At 44.4% G+C, this 18,504-nt stretch overlaps 1 protein-coding gene across 1 annotated transcript in view; it reads left to right on the plus strand.

Annotated features, from left to right (window-relative positions):
- LOC140478663 (uncharacterized) overlaps positions 1 to 18,504 on the plus strand; it is a 298,481-nt gene that overhangs the window by 79,378 nt on the left and 200,599 nt on the right. The window contains exons 3-5 of the mRNA XM_072571895.1: positions 6,383 to 6,472; positions 10,208 to 10,252; positions 13,454 to 13,498. Coding sequence (XP_072427996.1) covers positions 6,383 to 6,472; positions 10,208 to 10,252; positions 13,454 to 13,498 — 180 coding nt within the window. The remainder of the gene's footprint in view (positions 1 to 6,382; positions 6,473 to 10,207; positions 10,253 to 13,453; positions 13,499 to 18,504) is intronic.

Raw genomic sequence — 18,504 nt, forward strand, 5'->3', positions numbered from 1 at the left:
ACCGTAACAAGGACAGAACGCCCCTGGTGCTCACCTTCCACCCTACAAACCTTCGCATAAACCAAATCATCTGCCGACATTTCCGCCACCTCCAAAAAGACCCCACCACCAGGGATATATTTCCCTCCCCACCCCTTTCCGCCTTCCGCAAAGACCGTTCCCTCCGTGACTACCTGGTCAGGTCCACACCCCCCTACGACCCACCCTCCCATTCTGGCACTTTCCCCTGCCACCTCAGGAACTGTAAAACCTGTGCCCACACCTCCTCCCTCACCTCTATCCAAGGCCCTAAAGGAGCCTTCCACATCCATCAAAGTTTTACCTGCACATCCACTAATATCATTTATTGTATCCATTGCTCCCGATGTGGTCTCCTCTACATTGGAGAGACTGGGCGCCTCCTAGCAGAGCGCTTTAGGGAACATCTCCGAGACACCCGCACCAATCAACCAAACCGCCCCGTGGCCCAACATTTCAACTCCCCCTCCCACTCTGCCGAGGACATGGAGGTCCTGGGCCTCCTTCACCGCCGCTCCCTCACCACCAGACGCCTGGAGGAAGAACGCCTCATCTTCCGCCTCGGAACACTTCAACCCCAGGGCATCAATGTGGACTTCAACAGCTTCCTCATTTCCCCTTTCCCCACCTCATCCTAGTTTCAAACTTCCAGCTCAGCACTGTCTCCTTGACTTGTCCGGACTTGTCCGACCTGCCTAGCTCCTTTTCCACCTATCCACTCCACCCTCCCCTCCCTGACCTATCACCTTCATCCCCTTCCCCACTCACCTATTGTACTCTATGCTACTCTCTCCTCACCCCCACCCTCCTCTAGCTTATCTCTCCATGCTTCAGGCTCACTGCCTTTATTCCTGATGAAGGGCTTTTGCCCGAAACTTCAATTTCGCTGCTCGTTGGATGCTGCCTGAACTGCTGTGCTCTTCCAGCACCACTAATCCAGAATCTGGTTTCCAGCATCTGCAGTTATTGTTTTTACCACCTTGGTGATGGGTGGATGCAGGGAGGGGGTAATTGTGATTGGTTTGTGGGGAGACCTGGAGCAAATAGATGAATAGGAAGGTGGACAGGTAGGTCAAGTAGGGAGGTGGAAGGAGAGTGGGGGGCACATGGGATGAGGCAGGGGGTGGGGACGTTTTGAAGTTGGTGAACTCTATATTGAGGCCATTGGGCTGTAAGCTCCCGAGGAGAAATATAAGATATTGTTCCTCTAGCTTGTTCAGCATTTTGGAGACAGTAAGGACTGCAGATGCTGGAAGCCAGAGTCAAAAATATGGAACTAGAGAAGCACAGCAGGTCAGTCAGCATCAGAGGAGCAGGAAAGTCACCAGTTTCAAAATCTCCCCACCCCCGCCCTTTCTCTCCTTCTGCCTCCCTGACTTGACCTACCTGCCCACCTTCCTATTCACCCATCCACTCCACCCCTCTCCATGAACAAATCACAATCACCACGCCACCTACCCTTCCCCAGCCCCACCCCCTTCTCTGTATTTATTTCTGAGCTCCCTTCCCCCTCTCAAGCCCTGATGAAGGGTCTCAGCCCCAAACATAGACCTTCCTGCCCCTCGGATGCTGTCTGGCCTGCTGTGCTTCTCCAGCTCCACACCTACTGACTCTGGTTTCCAGCATCCACACTCCTTACTGTCTCCAACATTGATTCAAGGGTTCAAGTAATTCAGTGGTAAGGTGGGAAATCTTACATCCAGAGGGCAAGTTAGTGAATTTTAAAACTGAATATGTGCAACAATTATCCAGGAATTGATACAGGTTCTTACAGTTGTGAAAGACATTTTCATTGTATGAACCATTTCAAGTGAAATTGGTCTTTTTATCTGAAGTATAGTTTCCTGTTAATTCGCATAGATTCTGATTTATGTTGAAGTAAGATTTACAAAAAATAATCTTCATCCTCTTTCTTTGAATCGTTTTGTAAGTTTTACCATGGGACTTAATAATACCTGAAACTCGTACAATGCAAGCTACACTCAAAACAGTATCCAACATTAGATGTAATTCTATGATTGGACAACATTTGCCAAATAATCCTGAATGTACCATGATTTATGCCAACAACCAATTCAAAATTACCATTTGTGCATTGATGTGTGGTGCACTTACACGTACTAGAAGCTGCATATGTTGATACACAGGCCTTGCAAACAGAAAGATCACACACATATGATGAGATATTTGTATCATCAATAGCCACAGGTGAAGTGTGACTATTTAAGAAATGTGGTAAAGAAAAAGCCAGGGAACTATTGACTGGGGAGCCTGAGATCGGTGGAGGGCAATAAGAGTATAAAGGAAGTTGGAGTATACTTAAGAGGGAAATCAGGGGGGCAAAACGGGGACATGAGATAGCTTTGGCAAACAGAATTAAGGAGAATCCAAAGGGTTGTTACAAATACGTTAATGACAAAAGGGCAACTAGGGAGAGAATAGGGCCCCTCAAAGATCAGCAAGGCGGCCTTTGTGTGGAGCCACAGAAAATGGGGGAGATACTAAATGAGTATTTTGCATCAGTATTTACTGTGGAAAAGGATATGGAAGATATAGACTGTAGGGAAATAGATGGGGACATCTTGCAAAATGTCCATATTACAGAGGAGGAAGTGCTGGATGTCTTGAAACAGTTAAAGGTGGATAAATCCCCAGGACCTGATCAGGTGTACCCGAGAACTCTGTGGGAAGCTAGAGAAGTGATTGCTGGGGCTCTTACTGAGATATTTGAATCATCGATAGTCACAGGTGAGGTGCCGGAAGACTGGAGGTTGGCAAAAATGGTGCCACTGTTTAAGGAGGGTGGTAAAGACAAGCCAGGGACCTATAGACCAGTGAGCCTGACCTCAGTGGTAGGCAAATTGTTGGAGGGAATCCTGAGGGACAGGATGTACATGTATTTGGAAAGGCAAGGACTGATTCGAGATAGTCAACATGGCTTTATGCGTGGGAAATTATGCCTTACAAACTTGATTGAGTTTTATTGAAGAAGTAACAAAGAAGATTGATGAGGGCAGAGCAGTAGATGTGATCTATATGGACTTCAGTAAGGGGTTCAACAAGGTTCCCCATGGCAGACTGATTAGCAAGGTTAGATCTCATGGAATACAGGGAGAACTAGCCATTTGGATACAAAACTGGCTCAAAGGTAGAAGACAGAGAGTGGTGGTGGAGGGTTGTTTTTCAGACTGGAGGCCTGTGACCAGTGGAGTGCCACAAGGATCGGTGCTGGGTCCTCTACTTTTTGTCTTTTACATAAATGATTTGGATGTGAGCATAAGAGGTACAGTTAGTAAGTTTGGAGATGACACCAACATTGGAGGTGTAGTGGACAGCGAAGAGGGTTACCTCAGATTACAACAGGATCTGGACCTGATGAGCCAATGGGCTGAGAAGTGGTAGATGAAGTTTAATTTAGAAAAATGCGAGGAGCTGCATTTTGGGAAAGCAAATCTTAGCAGGACTTATACACTTAATGGTAAGGTCCTGGGGAGTGTTGCTGAACAAAGAGACCTTGGAGTGCAGGTTCATAGCTCCTTGACAGTGGAGTCGCAGGTAGATAGGATAGTGAAGATGATGTTTGGTATGCTTTCCTTTATTGGTCAGAGTATTGAGTACAGGAGTTGGGAGGTCATGTTGCGGCTGCACAGGACATTGGTTAGGCCACTGTTGGAATATTGTGTGCAATTCTGGTCTCCTTCCTATCGGAAAGATGTTGTGAAACTTGAAAGGGTTCAGAAAAGATTTACAAGGATTTGAGCTATAGGGAGAGGCTGAACAGGCTGGCCCTGTTTTCCCTGGAGCATCGGAGGCTGAAGGGTGACCTTATAGACGTCTACAAAATTATGAGGGGCATGGATAAGGTAAATAGACAAAGTCTTTTCCTTGGAGTAGGGGAGTCCAGAACTAGAGGGCATAGGTTAGGGTGAGAGGGGAAAGATATAAAACAGACCTAAGGGGCAACTTTTTCACACAGAGGGTGGTACGTGTATGGAATGAGCTGCCAGAGGATGTGGTGGAGGCTGGTACAATTGCAACATTTAAGTGGCATTTGGATGGGTATATGAATAGGAAGGGTTTGGAGGGATATGGGCCGGGTGCTGGCAGCTGGGGCTAGATTAGGTTGGGATATCTGGTCAGCATGGACGGGTTGGACCGAAGGGTCTGTTTCCATGCTTCCATTAGGTCACATGGAATATAGGGAGAATGAGCCAGTTAGGTTCAGAACTGGCTTGAAGGTGGAAGACAGAAAGTCATGATGCAGGGTTGCTTTCCAGACTGGAAGTCTGTAACCAGTGGTGTGCCACAAGGATCGGTGCTGGTTCCTCTGTTTTTCATCATTTATAAAAATGGTTTGGATGTGAACATAGAAGGTATGGTTAGTAAGTTTGCAGATGACACTAAAATTGGAGATGGAGCTGAGAAGGTTACCTCAGTACAATGGGATCTTGATCAGATGGGTCAAGGGGCCAAGGAATGGCAGATGGGATTTAGTTTAGATAAATGTGAGATGCTGCATTTTGGAAAGGCAATTCAGGGCAGCACTTATACACTTAATGGTAAGCTCTTCGGGAGTGTTGCTGAACATACGTACTTTGGAGTGCAGGTTCGTAGCTCCTTGAAATTGGAGCCGCAGGTAGATAGGATAGTGAAGAAGGCGTTTGGTATGCTTTCCTTTATTGGTCAGAGTATTGAGTACAGGATTTGGAAGGTCATGTTGCAGGTGTACAGGACATTGGTTAGGCCACTTTTGGGATAATGCATGCAATTTTGGTCTTCCTGCTATAGGAAGGACATTGTGAAACTTGAAAGGGTTCAGAAAATATCTACAAGGATGTTGCCAGGATTGGAGGGTTTGAAATATAGGGAGAGGCTGAACAGACTGGTACTGTTTTCCCTACAGTATCAGAGGCTGAGGGGTGACATTATAGAGGTTTATAAAATTATGAGGGGCATGGATAGGGTAAATAGACAAATATTTTCCCTGGGGTCGGGGAGGCCAAAACTAGAGGGCATAGGTTTAGGGTGAGCGGAGAAAGATTTAAAAGGGACCTAAGGGGCAACTTTTTCACACAGAGGGTGGCGCGTGTATGGAATGAGCTGCCAGAGGAAGTGGTGGAGGCTGGTACAATTGCAACATTTAAAAGGCATCTGGATGGGCCTATGAATAGGAAGGTTAGGAGGGATATGGGCCAAATGCTAGCAAATGAGACAAGCTTAATTTAGGATGTCTGGTCAGCATGGACGAGTTGGACCAAAGGGTCTGTTTCCATGTTGTACAACTTTATGAGTCTATGCCTGTTTCAACTTAACAAAATAAGCAACAACCATTCTCTGGTTCATTCCTCGGAGCAATGCCTTGACCAAAGAGAATCAACTTGTCCACTTTAAACTTGACAGCTTAAGCTTGATAGTAAACTGACAGTGATCCTTTAACTGGGTATTTTCTATCACAATGCTGCTACCAATCTGAGTCAATTTGCCACCATTCTCTTATCATACAGTATAAAATTCTGTTTGCCTTACAATTCTATTGAATGTCTTGATGAGTGCAAAACAAGAAATTTCAACAAGATGTCTCTATTTTCTCGATACTCAAGTTCTGAACAACCCAGTGACTATAAATTGCTTAAAATTAATTAACAGGTATTTTTTTTCAAAATTGAGTTGCAACTTGGGTTTTATTTTTGAAAATGTCATCAACGTTTGGTTGTTATTATAGAACTTGATTACTGACGAAAAGAAAAGCATAGCTGAAGCTTTTGTCTTGCACCAATCTAGACAAATGCAAGAATGCAAGTGAGCTCTGCTTGGCTAGTACATTACCATGGGGAAACTAATGGAGAAGGGGTGGACTGTACATGGCTTCTGGGTAATTTTTAAAAAGTCACAAGACTTGAACAATTTCCCTTTGTTTGCAGAGAATGGGTTCCTGCGAATGAATGCATGCAGTTTCTAACAAGCAAAGAGCGTCACATTATATATTTAAATGATTATCTTAAATTGATTATTAGTGTAACTATCAGCATCCTAAGGATTGTTCAGCAAGTACTTGCTAATGTTGGAATCACATCTAACAGTAGGTATTACTTTTATGCTTTGTGAGTGTGGGCTGGTTGAATATAATTTGACCAATAGGTAGGAAAGCCACTTCATGCTGCTACTGTGCAAGGTATGTGCTGTCTTTCCCAAGAACAGGGGAACCAAAAATATGTCTTAATGACATAAAGAGATTTTTTTAAAATCTTGCTCAGCAAACTAAGATATATATCATATTGTGAAAGGATTTTTTGGTATTAATTCTGTTAACTTCTAAAGTACTTCCACAAGATTGACTTCAAAATCCTTTTCCATGTCATGGCAGGGCGAAAGAGGTTTCCCTGGTGCACAGGGTCCACCTGGAATTCCAGGATTTCCAGGTACGGAGGGTCCTCGAGGTCCGGAAGGTCCTAAGGTAAGTCAGCTCCAAAAAGACTAGTTAAAGACAAGGAGTTACAATAACAGAGCTTGTCATAACGGAGAATACTACAACAATTACCCTGTCATTAAGTGTTTGGCTGCCTCATTCAAAGTAATGATCAATGCTAATTAAATAATTTTTAAAATACATGTATGGTATGCTTGTAGAGGGAGATAGAAACTAGGCCCGCATTCTCTATACCACATTTTACAGTAAGACCATAAGATACAGGAAGAGAAATAGGCAACTCAGCCCATTGAGACTTGATCATGCCTGATATGTTTCTTAACCTCATTCTCTTGCCTTTGCCCCATACCCTTTGATCCCCTAACCAAAGAAGGACTTATCTATCTCTGTCTTAAATAAACTTAATGACTTCGCCTCAACAGCCTTCTGCAGCAAAGAGTTCCACAGATTCAGCACCCTCCCATTATTCTGTAAGTTTCAATCAGATCCCACCTCATCCTTCTAAATTCCATCGAGTACAGACTCATAGGCCTCAACCACCCCTCGTATGACCAACCCTTCATCCCTGAGATCATTCTTGTGAAACCTTCTTTTGACCCTCTAAGGCTCGTACATTCTTTTTAGATATGGAACCCAATGTAATTTTTTTTGTAATGCTTCCACTATCTTTATGTGTTTTATTTTTTTTTTACACGAAATTATCAAGATAGTTCAGTGAAGTCCTGTTACTCATGCAAATTCTCATCAATGATGACTGTGTTTTGGGGAATCCAGCTTATCTCCAAACTGAACAGGCAACAGAGTGGTGGAAATGAACTTTAATTGTCTTTATAGAAACAGAAATGATTCCAGCCTTGTGGATAGGACAAGTTTTATCTATAAACTACATGGGCTATAGTGGTTTTCTGTTGGTTATGGACATCATTTAACACCTTCCATGGACAGTACTGAAACAACAGGACTTTGATCAGGTATATGAGCTCGATCTCAAGCATTTGATAATAAACTTCCTGTACCTGAGAAAGAAACAGGAAGTTGCTCACAGCTACCCATTAAGCTGCTATTGATAGGTGCTGCTGAATAGGGCTCTTGTGACACAGTAGTAGTGTCCCTATCTGTGGACTGGGAGACCTGGGTTTGGAGGTATATAATAGCACCTTTGAAAAGGTTGATTAGAAAAATAGGTGTTGTTTAATACTTGGTAGTTACAAAGGACAAGATGCTGCAAGCTAAATCTGGAGATTTTTGTGCCATCAAGGAATATTGCCTTCTTTGTGTTTCCTTATGAATGAAAGCAAAAACCGTTTGGAAGGAGGCAATAGACTGAATGTCATTTCCAAAATAGAGAAAATCTGCAGATAAGTGGGGAAATCAAAGGATTAACTTAAATAAATATTCATTACCATCTTTGTGCTTGCAATCGGGGTATTTGCCAAAGCACAAAGAACCAACAACACTCACATTGAGAACATCACCAAACCCTGATGAGATGCACTCTTACCAGAGTTGAAGAGCAGAAACCAGAGGTCCTGGTCACAGTGCCTCTATCATTCTAAAATACCATAAATTGTGCTATAGCACTGGAGATACAGGTTAGTTTGGATGAGAACTTTGAAAGTAACAGAACCAACTGCTGTCAAAGTTAAAAACCACACAACACCAGGTTCTAGTCCAATAGACAATAGACAATAAGTGCAGGAGTAGGCCATTCAGCCCTTCGAGCCTGCACCACCATTCAATATGATCATGGCTGACCATTCCTAATCAGTATCCTCTTCCTGCCTTATCTCCATAACCCTTGATTCCACTATCTTTGAGAGCTCTATTCAACTCTTTCTTAAATGAATCCAGAGACTGGGCCTCCACTGCCCTCTGGGGCAGAGTATTCCACACAGCCACCACTCTCTGGGTGAAGAAGTTTCTCCTCATCTCTGTCCTAAATGATCTATCGCGTATTTTTAAGCTGTGTCCTCTGGTTCGGCACTCACCCATCAGCGCAAACATGTTTCCTGCTGCCAGAGTGTCCAATCCTTTCATAATCTCATATGTCTCAATCAGATCCCCTCTCAGTCTTCTAAACTCAAGGGTATACAAACCCAGTCGCTTCAGTCTTTCAGTGTAAGGTAATCCCGCCATTCCAGGAATTGACCTCGTGAACCTACACTGCACTCCCTCAATAGCCAGAATGTCTTTCCTCAAATTTGGAGACCAGAACTGTACACAGTACTCCAGGTGTGGTCTCACCAGGGCCCTGTACAGCTGCAGAAGAACCTATTTGCTTCTATACTCAATTCCTCTTGTTATGAAGGCCGGCATGCTATTAGCCTTCTTCACTACCTGCTGTACCTGCATGCTTGCCTTCATTGACCGGTGTACAAGAACACCCAGATCTCTCTGTACTGCCCCTTTACCTAAATTGGTTCCATTTAGGTAGTAATCTGCCTTCCTGTTCTTGCCACCAAAGTGGATAACCATACATTTATCCACATTAAACTGCAACAAGTTTATTTGGAAGCACTAGCTTTCGGAGCACTGCTCCTTCATCAGGTGGTTGTGGTGAATAAAGTCATAAGCCACAGGATTTATCGCAAAAGTTTACAATGTGATGTAACTGAAATTATATATTGAAAAAGACTTGGATTGTTTATTAAGCCTCTCATCATTTAGTATGGGCATGTTGGTTTCACGTATTTTTCGATCCAGATTTTTTTCAATCTACCAATTCAGTTGATGACCTGTTTCCATACTGTAGGGAATCTAATCTAATCTAGTATAATTTCAGTTGCATCACAGTGTCAACTTTTGCTATAAATTCTGTGGCTTACGATCTTATACTCCACAACCACCTGATGAAGGAGCAGCGCTCCGAAAGCTAGTGCTTCCAATTAAACCTGTTGGACTATAACCTGGTGTTGTGTGATTTTTAACTTTGTACACCCCAGTCCAACACCGGCATCTCCAAATCATAACTTCTGGAAAAACCTTTTCAGTATCAATGGCATTGGTCACATCAGTGATCTACCTGAGCATTTAACTTTTATAGAAATAGACGCATACTATATAGTTAATTACATAATGGTGTGACCTGAGATGTGAACAATACTGTAATACTACATAACTTTGAATCAGATACTCAAGTTTATCACGTGTTTTTTCCCCAATTTTCCTGAACAGAGAACTTGGTGAGTTCAGGGCACAAACACAACATGCCAAACAAATTACAATCACAGTTATTTTAATTCAATTATCTTGCATAAATCGCACACTGAAAGTGGAATGTCTGATAAATTCTCAAGATAAAGTAATGGGTGCATATTATTTACCATCAATGGGGAAACAGTGTTTTAGCCAGTGCAATATCATCTCAAATATCAAGCATCTTTTCACTGATGTGAAGTGCAATACTCGAAAACGCAACAATTAAAGGTTTTTGTTTTCACATTTATTTGTGTGAAAAAGTGGTCAAAAATCCCAAAGTAAAGAAAATTTAAAAATGTGTCTTTCAAATGTAAAACAGAGTTACTATTGAAATGAAATTTTATATTTGAAGGGTTTGATCAGATACATGATCTGAGCAGAAAACGTGGGCTCTAAAAGTGTTGGAAGAATTCAGTTGGCATCTATTATTAATTACAGTAAAAGAGTTCAAAAGAACGTAATGAAGAACAAAATGTTCTTAAATGCTTGTTGAATGAAGATTGTAATTCTAGATTTTATTCTCTGACTATGTGACATCATTTTTCCTCATTTTGATGTTAACAGGGAAATCCTGGATTTCCAGGGCATCCAGGCATGAAGGGTTTGAGGGTGAGTGTTTTTATATTTATCAGACAGAATAGCAAATAGAGAAGTAACAACTGCTTCCAAACAGCTCCTCTTTTTTACCCTTTAAAAGAGTAGAAGGAAGACCATGCAATAGATTTAAAATCATCCATTTCCAAAAGGCATCATCAATTGTTCAAGAGCATGTGTTGCAGGGGTCCACAGTTTGAGTACTCACAGGATATGGGTGTCGTTGGCAAGGACAGCATTTATTACCCATCCCTAACTACCCAGAGGGCAGTTAAGAGTCAGTACATTGTTGTGGGTCTGGAGTCACATCTAGGCCAGACCTGGTGAGGATGGCAGATTCCTTCCCCAAAGGGCATTAGTGAACCAGATGGGTTTTTCCCAACAATAACAATAGTCACATGCTCATCATTCGATTCTTAATTCCAGATTTTTATTGAATTCAAATACCAACATCGGCCATGGCAGGATTTAATTTCAGGCCCTCAGAACATACTTAGATCATAGAACATAAAACATAGAACATAAAACATAGAACATAGAACAATACAGCGTAGAACAGGCCCTTCGGCCCTCGATGTTGCGCTGACCTATGAACTATTCTCAGCTCGTCCCCCTACACTATCCCAAAATCATCCATGTGCTTATTTAAGGATTGTGTAAATTTCCCTAATGTGGCTGAGTCTACTACATTAGCGGGTAGGGCATTCCACACCCTTACCACTCTCTGCGTAAAGAACCTGCCTCTGATATCTGTCTTAAATCTATCACCCCTCAATTTGTAGTTATGCCCCCTCGTACAAGCTGATGTCATCATCCTGGGAAAAAGACTTTCACCATCTACCCTGTCTAATCCTCTGATCATTTTGTATGTCTCTATTAAATCCCCTCTTGGTCTTTTTCTTTCCAATGAGAACAGACCGAAGTCTCTCAGCCTTTCCTCATAAGACCTTCCTTCCAGACCAGGCAACATCCTGGTAAATCTCCTCTGCACCTTTTCCAATGCTTCCACATCCTTCCCGATCTCTGGATTAATTTCAGGCCCTCAGAACGTACTTAGATCTCTGGATTAATTTCTCCTTTGAATCCTCCCACTTCCTCCAGACACAAGGTGTAGCCATAGGCACCCACATGGGCCCCATCTATGCCTGCCTCTTTGTTGGCTATGTAGAACAGTCCATCTTCCATAGTTACACCGGCACCACTCCCCACCTCTTCCTCCGCTATATTGATGACTGCATCAGCGCCACCTCGTGCTCCCATGAGGAGGTCGAACATGGTTCATCAACTTCACCAACAGATTCCCCCCCCCGACCTTAAATTCACCTGGACCATCTCAGAGGGTGGCTTAGTGGTTAGCATTGCTGCCTCACAGCACCAGGGTCCCAGGTTCGATTCCAGCCTTGGGTGACTGTATGGAGTTTACACATTCTCCCTGTGTCTGTGTGGGTTTCCTCCAGGTGCTCCGGTTTCCTTCCACAATCCAAAGAAGTGTAGGTCAGATGAATTAGCCATGCTAAATTGCCCCATAGTATTAGGTCAATTAGTCAGAGGGAAATGGATCTGGGTGGGTTACTCTTTGGAGGGTCGGTGTGGACTGGTTGGGTTGAACGGCCTGTTCCCATACTGTAGGGAATCTAATCTAAACCTCCCTTCTCTCCTTGGACCTCTCCATCTCCATCAACGGTGACTGACTCAACACGGACAACTTCTACAAACCCACTGACTCCCACAGCTACCTGACTACACCTCCTCCCACCCTACCTCCTGTAAAAATGCTATCCTGTATTCCCAATTCCTCCACCTCAGCCACATCTCCTCCCAGGAGGACCAGTTCCATCACAGAACACCCCAGATGGCCTCCTTCTTTGAAAACCACAATTGCCCCTCCCACATGGTCAATGATGCCCTCCAGCACATCTCATCCACTGCCTGCACCTCCACCCTTGAACCCCACCCTTCTAACCACAACAAGGACAGAAAACCCCCAGCCCTCATCTTCCACTCCAACAGCCTCCATATGCATCGCATCATCCTCTGCCATTTTAGCCACCTATAAATGGACCCCACGACCAGAGATACATTTCCCTCCCCACCACTATCTGCATTTCAGAGAGACCATTTCCTCCACCACTCCCTTGTCAGGTCCATGCCCTCCCAACAACCCACCATCCCCTCCTGGCACCTTACCCTGCCACCGCAGGAATTGCTAAACCTGTGCCCACACCTCCCCCCTCACCTCCGTCCAAGGCCCCAAAGGAGCCTTCCACATTCATCAAAGTTTCACCTGCACTTCCACACATGTCATTTACTGTATCCGTTGCTCCCGATGTGGGCTCCTCTACACTGGGGAGACTGGACGCCTACTCACATAGCTCTTCTGAGAACATTTCCAGGACACCCACACCAGCCAAGCCCACCGCCCCATAGCCGAATACTTCAACTCCTCCTCCCACTCTGCAGGTCTTCGGCCTCCTCCTTTGCCACGCCCTAACTACCCGACACCAGGAGGAAGAACACCTCATCTTCCACCTCGGGAACCTCCCACCACATGGGTTCAATGTGGATTTCACCAGTTTCCTCATTTCCCCTCCCCCCCCACCTTATCCCAGTTCCAACCTTCCAGCTCAGCACCATCCTCATGATCTGTCCATCTTCCTTCCCATCTAACCGCTCCACTCTCCTCTCTGACCTTTCAACTTTACCCCCACCTCCATCTACCAATCACACTCTCAGCTACTTTACACCCCAGCCCCACCCCCCTCCCATTTAGCTCTCTACCCCCTCAGTCCACAAGCCTTGTTCCTGATGAAGGGCGTATGCCCGAAAGGTCGACTCTCCCGCTCCTTAGATGCTGCCTGACCAGCTGTGCTTTTCCAGCACCACACTCTGGACTCTGATCACCAGTATCTGCAGTCCTCACTTTCTCTGGATTAACAGTTTAACAATAATACCACGAGGCATCATCTCCTCTTCTTGTGGCTTAGCAGAAATTGGGCAGAAACATTGCAACAGATATTGATGCATTGGTCTTCTTTAAGGCTCTTGTGGTACAGTGGTAGTTCCCCAATCTCTGGACCAGGAGGCCTGGGTTTAGGTCCCAACTGCACTAGAGTTGGGTCATTACATCTCTGAACAAATTGGTTAGAAAATATCTGCAAATTATGATCCATTTGGTAGCGGTATAATTAATACTTTCTATTCTTTTCATTTCCCTAGGGACCCACAGGTTTCACAGGCCATCCAGGAAACCCTGCTGTGCCAGTGAGTAAACAAAAATGACAAATTACACAGCACCCTGGACTTTCCTCTAATGCTAGACTTCCTTCCATCACAAGATATACACTGTGGAAATGACCAAACTATAAAATTAATACACGCTAAAGCTTTTAAAAAGGATCACAGGATAGGAAAGCATTATGGACTGGTGTTCCCATTCATATTTATGAATAACAGCAACTTATATTTATCTTTTATTTCAGTGACAGGATGTGGATGTTACTGGCTAATCCAGCATTTATTGCCCATCCCTAGTTGCCCCTTGAGAAGGTGGTAGTGAGCTGCCTTCTTGCACTTTCGCAGTAGGTAGACGCACAATGCCATTAGGAGGGAATTCCAGAATCTTGAGCTGGTGACACTGGTCACAGTGATATATTTCCGATTCAGGATGGTGAGTGGCTTGGAGGGGAATTTGCAGGAGGTGGTGCTCCCATATATTTGCTTCCCTTTTCTTTCTGGATGGAGGTGGTTGTGAGTTTCGAAGGTGTTGTTTGAAGCCTTGGTGAGTTGCTGCAATGCATCTAGTAGATGGTACATGCCGCTATCATTATGTAGCGTGTGTTCAAGGGAGTGGGACAGAGTGCCACTAAATGGCTCCTTTGGCCTGGATGCTGGTGAGGTTCTTAATGTTGTAGGTCCACTCATCCAAGCAAGTAGATGGTAGACAGGCTTTGGAGAGTCAGGAGGGGAGTTATTCACCTGTTTTTATATAGCTGTACAGTTCAATTTCTGGTCAGTGTAATCCTTGGATGTTGATAGTGATGGCAATGCCATTGAATGTCACAGGGTGATGGTTATATTCTTTCGTGTTGGAGATTGTCATTACCTGACATTTGTGTGGTGCCAACATTAGTTGTCACTTGTCAGTCCAAGCCTGATATAGTCCAGATCTGGATGCCTTTGGGCATGGACAGCTTCAGTATCTGAGGAGTCACAAATGATGTTGAGCATTACACAATCATCCCGACTTCTGACCTTATGATGTAGGGAAGGTCATTGATTTGACCCAGGACAGTACCCTGAGAAACTCCTGCTGAGGTTTCTTGGAGCTGAGATAACTGACCTCCAACAACACAACCATCTTTCCTTTGTGTCAGTGCAAGCAATTGCATTAATTGCTCAAACAGAAGTTTTGCTTGGAAGGTAATCCTTTTTCACTGATGTTGCACAAAAGACAGCATCATCAGCCTCATCTACAAGCAGAAGGGGGAGAGGGAGGAAATTAGAAATTGGAGACTGATCTCACTGTTAAACATAGACTACAAAATCTTGTCAAAGGTCATCGCCAACCGGGTCAAGTCTGCTCTGGGATCGGTGATCCACCCGGACCAAACCTGTGCTGTACCGGGCAGGAAGATCTCTGAGAGTCTTGCACTCCTCAGGGATACGATCGCCTACGTGCAGGACAGGGGGGTGGACACCTGCCTCATCAGCCTGGACCAGGAGAAAGCCTTTGACAGGATATCACACAGGTATATGAGAGATGTTCTCTCCAAAATGGGCTTTGGGGAGGGAATCGGAAATTGGATCAGACTGTTCTACGCCAACATTGTCAGTGCAGTCTCAATCAATGGGTGGGAATCAGATAGCTTCCCTGTAAGATCTGGAGTCAGGCTGGGATGCCCCCTCTCACCCGCCTTGTTTGTGTGTTGCATAGAGCCATTTGCCGAATCCATCAGGAAGGATGCGAGCCTGAGAGGGGTGACTATTCCTGGCAGCGGGGGCCTGCAGGTTAAGGCCTCCCTGTACATGGATGATGTCGCCGTTTTCTGCTCGGATCCGCTGTCCATGCACAGACTCATGTGCATCTGTGACCAGTTCGAATGGGCCTCAGGGGCCAAGGTAAACCGAGGCAAGAGCAAGGTCATACTCTTCGGGAATTGGGCCGACCAATCCTCTATCCCTTTCACCGTCAGGACTGACCACCTGAAGGTGTTGGGTATTTGGTTCGGGGGGGGGCTGGGGCATGCACCAAGACCTGGGAGGAGCGGATCAGGAAGATGAGACAGAAACTAGGCAGATGGGGAAAGACCACCATGTAACATCTGCCTGCCTAAAGAAGAACAGGGGGCCCACGCAGTCATTTGGGCTCTGCTGACGCCTCAGCTAAAAATGTAATCGTACAGACCTGTAAATAGGAGTGATTACTCTGTTTTCGGTATGCAAAGAAATGGAATGTTTACATATGTATGGCATTCCAACTGTACAGACCATTAAAATATTTTATGAATAAAGTATATTTTTGAAATAAAAAACAAACAATGTGGAAAAGTGTGAGGTGATTCACTTTGGAGGGAGCAACAGGAATAAAGAGTCCTGGGCTAATGGTAAGATTCTTGGTAGTGTAGATGAGCAGAGAGATCTCAGTGTCCATGTAAATAGACCCCTGAATGTTGCCACCCAGGTTGATAGGGTTGTTAAGAAGTCAGTCAAGATTAGAGTAGTGCTGGAAAAGCACAGCAGGTCAGGCAGTCTCGGAAGAGCAGGAAAATTGACGTTTTGGGCAAAGGCCCTTCATCAGGAATTGTTAAGAAGGCATACGATGTGTTAACTTTTATTGGTAGAGGGATTGAGTTTCAGAGCCACAAGGTCATGCTGCAGCTGTACAAAACTATGATGAGGCCGCCCTTGGTGTATTGCGAACAGTTCTGGTCACCGCATTGTAGGAAGGATGTGGAAGCTTTGGAAAGGGTGCAGAGGAGATTCACCAGGATGAAACCTAGTATGGAGGGAAGGTCTTATGAGGAAAGGCTGAGGGACTTGAGGTTGTTTTAGTTAGAGAGAAGAAGGTTGAGAGGTGACTTAATAGAGACATATAAGATAATCAGAGGGTTCGATAGGGAGAGCCTTTTTTCTTGGATGGTAATGGCTAGCATGAGGGGACACAGCTTTAAATTGAGGGGTGATAGATACAGGATAGATGTCAGAGGTAGTTTCTGTACTCAGAGAGCAGTAGGGGCATGGAACACACTGCCTGCAACACTAGTAGATGCGTCAATTTTAAGGGCATTTAAATGATCATTGGATAAACATACGGATGAAAAAGGAATAGTGAAGGAGAGGTGGGCTTCAGATTGTTGCACTGACCTGTGGAACCATCGAGGGCCGAAGGGGCTGTACTGCGCTGAAATGTTCTATGTTCTGAATAGATTGAGTGTGGACAGGGGAGTGACGACATGGTGTTGGTCACTCCCTATGAAGTAAAAATGTCTTGAAATGGTTTGTCATTGAAGTGTAAAAACCGAAAGAACTGCGGATGCTGTAAATCAAAACTATTCTGTGGAAGGGTCACTGGACCCAAAATGTTAACTTTGGTTTCTCTTCCCAGTTACTGCCAGACCTGCCCCGCTTTTCCATCAACTTCTGTTTTTGTTGCCATGCACTGTGATGAGTTATCCAACACTATCCATTTCAGATCATTGAATAAACTAAAAATAGTAGCCTTTGTATTAGGAATGGTTGCACTCGTTACATTACTAAATTGTTGAACAGTAAGATTTTTGAAAAAGTAACCCGTCACAAGAAACAATCTTCTCCTTTTGCTATCCTTTTCCAAGAAATGGCTGGAATATTCTGTGCATGTGGGTTTGCTCATGTGACATGTCTCACATACATACACAAGTCATTCAATCTCCCTGAATATCCCTTGCCAGTACACACACTCATATGCCAGACTCATGGATCCCTTAACTCTGGTATTCTGTATCCCAGAATCAAAGTCAAAGAGAGTCCAATAGCACGGAGACAGGCCCTTTGGCCCGAACTGGTCCATGCCACCAAAATGTCTGTCCATACTCACCCAGTTTCCCTCTACTTGGCCCATATCCTTCTAAACCATTCCAGTTCACGTATTTGTCCAAATGCTTTTTAAATGTTGTTAATGTACCCGCCTCAACCGCTTCTGCTGGCAGTTCATTCCATATGCGTACCACCCTCCTTGTAAAAACTTGCCCCTCAGGTTCCCTTTCATTCTTTCCCCTCTAACTTTAAACTGATGCCCTCGAGTCCTCGATTCCCCAACCCTGGGAAAAAGACCCAGTCCATGCCTCTCATGATCTAATACACCTCTGTAAGGTTCCCCTCACCACCCCCCCCCCACCCCTTCAGCCTCATACACTGTAAAGAAAAAGTCCTAGCTTGTCCAACCTCTCTCTATAACTCAGACCATTTGAGTCCTGGCAATATCCTTGTAAATTTCTTCTGCACTCTTTCCAGTGTAATAACATCCTTCTTATAGAAAGGTGAGCAAAACTGAACACAATACTCCAAGTGCAGCTTCACCAAAGTCCTGTATAACTGCAAGGTAACTTTCCAGTTTCTGTACTCAATGTCCTGTCTGATGAAGGCCAGTGTGCCAAAAGCTGCCTTCACTGCCCTGTCTACCTGTGACCTCACTCTCAGAGAACTGTGAACCTGAACTCCAAGGTCCCTTTGTCCCACTACACTTCTTAAGGCCCTACCATTCACAATAAAACTCCTACCTTGGTTTGACTTTCCAAAATGCAAGACTTCACACTTGTCCATATTAAACTCCATCTGCCATTTTTCGGCCCACTTCCACAGCTGATCAAGGTCTTGCTACAAGTTCTGATAACCTTCCTCACTGCCCACGATACTGCCTATTTTAGTGTCATCAGCAAACTTACTAATCATGCCTTGTACATTCTCATCCAAATCATTGATATCGATAGCAAACAGTAATGGGCCCAGCACCGACCCCTGAAGCACTCCACTAGTCACAGGCCTCCAGATGACAAGCATCTTTCCACTAATACCCTCTGCTTCCTACCATCAGGCCAATTTTGTACCCAATTTGCCAGCTCGCCCTGTGGAACCTTATCAAAGACCTTACTGAAATCCATATCAACTACATCTACCCCCCTGCCTTTATCAACCTTCCTGGTCACTTCATCAAAGAACTTGAACAAATTTATGAGGCATGATCTCCTACTCACAAAGCCATGCTGACTATTCCTAATCAAACCCTATCT

This window comes from Chiloscyllium punctatum, chromosome 6 (assembly GCF_047496795.1).
Source record: "Chiloscyllium punctatum isolate Juve2018m chromosome 6, sChiPun1.3, whole genome shotgun sequence".
In the NCBI taxonomy this organism is placed as follows: Eukaryota; Metazoa; Chordata; class Chondrichthyes; order Orectolobiformes; family Hemiscylliidae; genus Chiloscyllium; species Chiloscyllium punctatum.